The sequence below is a fragment of the Myotis brandtii genome, unplaced genomic scaffold, assembly GCF_000412655.1.
Source record: "Myotis brandtii unplaced genomic scaffold, ASM41265v1 scaffold231, whole genome shotgun sequence".
Taxonomy (NCBI): Eukaryota; Metazoa; Chordata; class Mammalia; order Chiroptera; family Vespertilionidae; genus Myotis; species Myotis brandtii.
In genome coordinates this window covers 1,678,459-1,684,911 of record NW_005358689.1, presented here as the reverse complement: position 1 = coordinate 1,684,911, position 6,453 = coordinate 1,678,459, and the positions used below count along the sequence as shown (strand labels likewise).

At 43.5% G+C, this 6,453-nt stretch overlaps 1 protein-coding gene across 2 annotated transcripts in view; it reads left to right on the top strand.

Moving 5' to 3' along the window:
* ENAH (enabled homolog (Drosophila)) overlaps nt 1–6,453 on the top strand; it is a 58,891-nt gene that overhangs the window by 31,317 nt on the left and 21,121 nt on the right. For both annotated transcript variants that reach the window (XM_014539962.1, XM_014539961.1), the window contains exon 4: nt 4,647–4,957. In XM_014539962.1, coding sequence (XP_014395448.1) covers nt 4,647–4,957 — 311 coding nt within the window. The remainder of the gene's footprint in view (nt 1–4,646; nt 4,958–6,453) is intronic.

Sequence of the window (6,453 nt, the reverse complement as noted above, 5' to 3'; positions counted from 1 at the left end):
TTTCTCTCTCAACGATGTTTCTAACTCTCTATCCCTCTCTCTTTCTCTCTGTGAAAAATCAATAAAATATATTTAATTTAAAAAAAAAAGAAAGAAAACATTGTCTACAAGCCTGTGGGGTCAGCCGGGAGTCATGTAAGTGGATCTTGTGGATGTACTCAAAGTGGTGTTAGGATTCGTGGGGAGGGTGAGGAAGGGAGCGGTGGGGGGGTTTCATGGCTGTAGGAATTAAACCATTTGTGCAGGAGAAAGTCAGTACGTAACACCTAAGTCTGAAAAACGAAGAAGTATTAGTTGTTAAACAAGTTACTGTACTTAGAAGCATGAGATGAATACCAGTAAGTGTTGAAAGCAGTTGCTTCTGGGAGCAAAATCCGAAGCGAAGGTGGGGAACAGGATTCCTGTTTTATAGTATGATTTGGCTTTTTAAGCTGTGTGTGCATTTTATAACTTTAATTTTTTTTTTGAATAAGCGTGACACTGAGTTGACAAAGTGAATGTTTACTATAGATGGTAAATCTTACTAGTCTAATAAATACCTTTATAATCGTAACACTACGATCATGTAGTTTAGTTTTCTATTCCTATGCATATGATTTCGAACAGGGGTGGGCAACCTTTTTGTGAGTGCGTGTCAAAACCAGCGAAATCTCTGACTCAAAATTCTTCTGCGTGCCAACCCTAATTTTTTGAGAACATGTTACGCCTACTTGATATCTCTTAAGGTGGACGTATGTGAAGAACCTTGAAGAAATAATAAAATTCATTCGAGCGACAAAAACACAGTCTATGATGATGAAAAATACATTTATTTTTTAATGTATACATGTACACTGATGGTCCGACAGAAAACTTTATGACTCCGTTTGATATTATCAGTGGGACTTTTGCTGCTGCATCACTGATGACAGCGATTGTACATCAGGTTTGTATTTCGTGACCTTCAGAGATATGCACGAGCTACTACTTTCATCCATCAGGCTACTCCTATTACGAGACTTAACAAAATTCATCACTGAGAACAAAGATTCACCATTGTAAATGGAAGATTATAAGAGAGGGTTTCGTGTGCCAGCAAAAGTTACTGGCGTGCCAGGGGTTGCCCACCCCTGATTTTGAATATCCGTTTTTGATTCCTACTCATTAATATTTGGCGTCCTCGGCTGAGTGTGATGAAAAGACATATTCTGAGAAACGTGAGTCAGTCCTGTGTCAGTCTCCACGTAGAACTTCATTGAGCTCATGCCTATAAATAGCTCCCCAGTCACCCCGACTCTCTGAACGTTATAAAAGGGGGAGCAGTAACTCAGAGCAGACGCAGGGAGTCGGAGCCATGAAAGTGTACAGGTCCCAGTTCAGCCTCCAGAGGCAGGATGGACCGAAAGTTGACCGCCTGCTCTTGTAAGTATGGTCCCTTGTCCCTTGTCTCGGCAGCTTTCTAATACCAAAACGTAACTGTCTTGTTTATATTGATCCTTTTTCATTTGTATACAAATAGAGATGTGAAAGGCCCACATTACATATTGAAAGAAAACCACGTTTATTCGGTTTTATTTTCTGACAAATGTCAGTAATATCGGAGCGTTATTGAATGTTATCAACCCAGAACATTCTTCCTAGTCTGCCCTCCTCCTTCATTATGTCAAAATGTAAAGCGCTCTTTACTTCCCTAACATTCTTTGTGACAGGGAAGGCTGAAGGAAATGCAGTTTTAATTGTTGGTATTTATGTTTTGCTCGCTTTTTTTAAAAAAAAATCAGTCTTGGAGTCAACATACACGAAGTAGGTGTTTGAATACATGCGAAGGCTATTAATCTCATTGGCCAGGGCTCTGTACATGTCTTTCCATGTATGGACGCCTCTTTGGGGACTATTATGACATACGGACCAATCTTCTCAAGTTAGGGCACCCTTAATTGTCAATACCATCATTTAGTAATTCTTTGAAATTCACTTCACTCCTACCTGGCCTTCAGCTCTTGGTGTTAAAAGCATTGTATTGCTTAGAGAAGCAACCCTTCACGTATAGTAAGAAATGAGCTGTAGTCTTAGAATGCTGTATGGTTCAACTGTGAGCAGTGACCACATTATCATACATGCGAATAACACTGCGTATTGATTTAACCAGCAGAAATCAGCATTTTCCCCTCTCCTCTGGATTGGGGAAGAGGCTTGTGTCTGGCGAGGGAATTGGAGAAGGTGTCTTCTTATTAGAAAGCCAGTAGACCAGCGGTTCTCAACCTGTGGGTCGCGAACACTTTGGGGGTCGAATGACCCTTTCACAGGGGTCGCCTAAGACCATCGGAAAACACATATTCAATATATAATTACATATTGTTTTTGTGATTTATCACGATGCTTTAATTATGTTCAATTTGTAACAATGAAAATACATCCTGCATATCAGATATTTACATGACGATTCATAACAGTAGCAACATTACAGTTATGAAGTAGCAACGAAAATAATTTTATGGTTGGGGGGCACCACAACATGAGGAACTGTATTAAAGGGTCGCGGCATTAGGAAGGTTGAGAACCACTGCAGTAGTTATTATCTAAAGTTAAAACATAAGAAACATCCGAAGAGCTGACAGTCATTGTCTCCGAGGTGTGGGAAATGGGTGGGAAGGCGGGAGCCCAGGATGCTGTGAAATAAATATAACATGTGTAAGATGAAGCTGATTTTTTATTTTTTTGGAGAGTTACCTTTTATAAGCAGGAATGTCGTTGAGGTCCAGGTGGGGACTTGGGGACATTTGATTTGCTCTTTGACGTACGTGTGTGGGAGGTAAGCAGCAAGCCGTGTGTTTTAGGGCCACACACAGTAGGCCTCTGTAGGTTTTTAATATAAGAAGAGTAGTAAGGATGGATGCACTTTACTAGTTACTAAATAAGGTCTATATCAGACACCAAAGCATCAAGATCCTGGTACCCACACTAGACAAACACACCTATGAACCAAAACACGCTGAAAGTTCAGAAATAGTCAACATAGAAAGGTGGCATCTTAAATCAGGGCTCGCCACTGTTCAGTAAGTGGTGTATGGGGTAGAGCCCCACTTCACATCTCAAACCCAAGATGAATTTCAGATGAACTAAGGGCTTCATTGTGGAAGTAGTAAAAGAAAGTGCTGGTGCGAAAGGGAACGCCTAAGAAGGGTCCCCAGGGCAGGTCACGGAAAGGCCTAATACGACTGGATTTTCTCCATGAAAATTAAAAGCCCTAGGACAAAACGAAGCTTGTATCTTTTCACCCAGCAAATGCGTGTCAGTAGGGATGCTTAAGATGCAGGTGGAAAAGGCTTCAAAGGGGAATGATGATAAAACCTTTATTGCAGTTGGTAGTAACGGTATCAGGCTAACCCAGTGGTCGGCAAACTCGTTAGTCAACAGAGCCAAATACCAACAGTACAACGATTGAAATTTCTTTTGAGAGCCAAATTTTTTAAACTGAAACTATATACGTAGGTACATTGTTATTAACTTAATTAGGGTACTCCGAAGGCTTAGGAAGAGCCACACTCAAGGGGCCAAAGAGCCGCGTGTGGCTCGCGAGCCGCAGTTTGCCGACCACGGGGCTAACCTATCCTACTATAGGCTGCTTAAATTATGGTCAGGTAAACAGTGGGATACTACACAGTCACAAAAAATACAGATGCAAAACTGTACTTAGTGCCTTAGGATACCTTTTACAATATATCAAAGGGGAGAGAGGAAAACATTTCAGAATGGTAGGTCAGTATTCCATTTTATTTGCTTTTTTAAAGTTTATCGTTTTATATAAGGAAGAGTCTGGAAGGATGAATGCCAAAATGTTAATTATAGTTCCCTCTGGATCTGAGACTTCAGATAACTTAAACTTTTTTTCTTCTTACTTCACTATGGGGCTTCCCCCCTCCTCTTTTTTTTTCACTGAGGAAACTTTCATCGAGCTATCCTTAAGACCGGCCATTGCATTTTCTGAAATTTTGTTTTACTTGTGCAGTGAAGATTTTGTGTCATGCTTTAGGGAAGGAAATTAAAATCCAGAAATTTTTTTTCTCTTTGAGGGATTAAAATAACTCCTTGGTGATGAAAGTGGATGCGTTATTTGGAAAATACATTGATCTGCAACACTTTGTTCATGACAAGTACAGAATAAAGTGAGATATTAGCATAACGTGCTGAAGCGGTCAGCCATGAGTGATCCTACCAAGAGAAATTGTTTTCATTTATATGAGACTGATAGGTCACCTCTATCCAAAGGGGCCCCTATCAGGTGGGGGGGGGGTATTGATTGCACGCACTCCATCACTTTGTATTTGAATCAGAAATGAGGTGCACACAGGTTCATTGCAAAAGAAACAGGTTTTGTTTTGTTTTTTTAAAAATATATTTTATTGATTTTTTTACAGAGAGGAAGGGAGAGGGCTAGAGAGTTAGAAACATCGATGAGAGAGAAACATCGATCAGCTGCCTCCTGCACACCCCCTACTGGGGATGTGCCCGCAACCAAGGTACATGCCCTTGACCGGAATCGAACCTGGGACCTTCAGTCTGCAGGCCGACGCTCTATCCACTGAGCCAAACCGGTTAGGGCAAGAAACAGGTTTTTCATGAGTCGCCATGATGCCTGTTATAATTTTTTTTTTTTTTAATTTCAGGCAACTTCAAGAGCAGCAGCGGCAGAAGGAGCTGGAGCGGGAAAGGCTGGAGAGAGAAAGGATGGAGAGGGAGCGGCTGGAGAGGGAGAGGTCCGAGAGGGAGAGGCTGGAGAGAGAGCGCCAGGAGCAGGAGCAGCTGGAGAGAGAGAGACAGGAACGCGAGCGCGAGCGGCAGGACCGCCTGGAGCGGGAGAGGCAGGAGCGGGAGCGGCTGGAGAGACTGGACCGCGAGAGACAAGAGCGGGAGCGCCAGGAGCAGCTGGAAAGGGAACAGCTGGAATGGGAACGCGAGCGGAGAATACCAGCCACTGGTAAGACGTGGACACGCTGCTCCTTGTTCTTGGTATCTGAGCTTGGACGATGGGAGATCTTTGGTGCAAATGGAGTATTTGATGCTTGAGATGCCCGGGATGAAGCCATATGATGGGGAATTAGGAAACACGCACAGTTGCTACTTGCACATTTTCTTTTTATTCCTCTCTGTTGCTTTTTTGCTTGGCGACGTAAAGAAAGCTCTTGGGAGTTTGTACTCTGGCATTCTTCTTCTTCCAACTCCCTCTACGTTGGCTCTAAAGTAGAAGTGTTTTTTATGAACTTTTTTTGATAGTGGAGGGACTTGGGCTTGTAGTTCCCTCTCGAGGTTGCTTTAAATGGTCTCGAACGCCTTAGGACGATAGTGCCGTTCGGCAAGATTATATTCCTAAAGGCTCCGGAGGAGGAATTTAAAAGCGGTAGGCGAAAAACAGTCCTCTCTCAAACGGGCTAGTTATTTCAGAATATTTTTTTTTTTTGAATGCTGTGGAAATGACTAAAGGATGGCATTCGTTGAAAGACCCACCGGTGAAGATAGGACTGAAAGGTTGAGGCCTGGTTCCATTCATGAAAATGAACATTTATTGTGGGATTTAATAATTCGTTTTTATTCCGCATGGCCTCTAGGGGAAGTCGCAGGGTGGGTTGGAGAAAATACGGGTTTGTTGTTTGAGTTCATTATCTGCCTTCACCTGCCCAATTATTTTCTGGGGTGATAGATAGCCGATGGAACAAAACTTTCCCACAAATAAGCATTGGTTAGGGGGGTTCCCAGCCCTTTACAATAAACATTGGCCAGTTTGGCTGTTTGGTGTTTAAAAAGAAACAAAACAAAAAAACAGTTGAACTTACTGATCTGTTTGTGGTCCTTCATCGTATAATCTTAATGTGCTTTTGGAGGACCAAGGAAGGAAAATGAAGAAGGCAGGTGCTGTGTTTCCCTTGTAAAGGGTAGGCTAGCCCGTTCATCGGTCTACTCATTCGATGGAAAGGACATGTGATTCATCCTCTTCTGGGTGTCAGGATGCCCTTATGAGCGAGAGCATTCTGGGGCGGGAGTCGCACGATGAAGAAGGCAGGTGCTGTGTTTCCCTTGTAAAGGGTGGGCTTACCCAGTTCATCGGTCTACTCATTCGACGGAAAGGACACGGGATTCATCCTCTTCTGGGTGTCAGGATGTGCGTACAAGCGAAAGTATTCTGGGGCGGGAGTCGCACACGGCCCCCCGATGCTCTGTACTAACTGTAGTCGACTTTGATACGCTGTGTCTGAGTGCTGGTGTTGTGGCTTTACTACCTCCCTTTTTCTCTCTCCTTTTTTTATCCTGTCTTTCGCCGCTGCTTTCCACCTCTGTCCAGCGCCACCTCCCGCCGGGGCCAGTGGCCAGCCTCCTCCGGCACCGCCTCCATCCCACGCCACAGGCATCTCAGCTCCAGTGCCAGAGGCCACTCCTGATTACGCTGGAGTGACCGCCCTGCCACCTGCCCCCACCCCC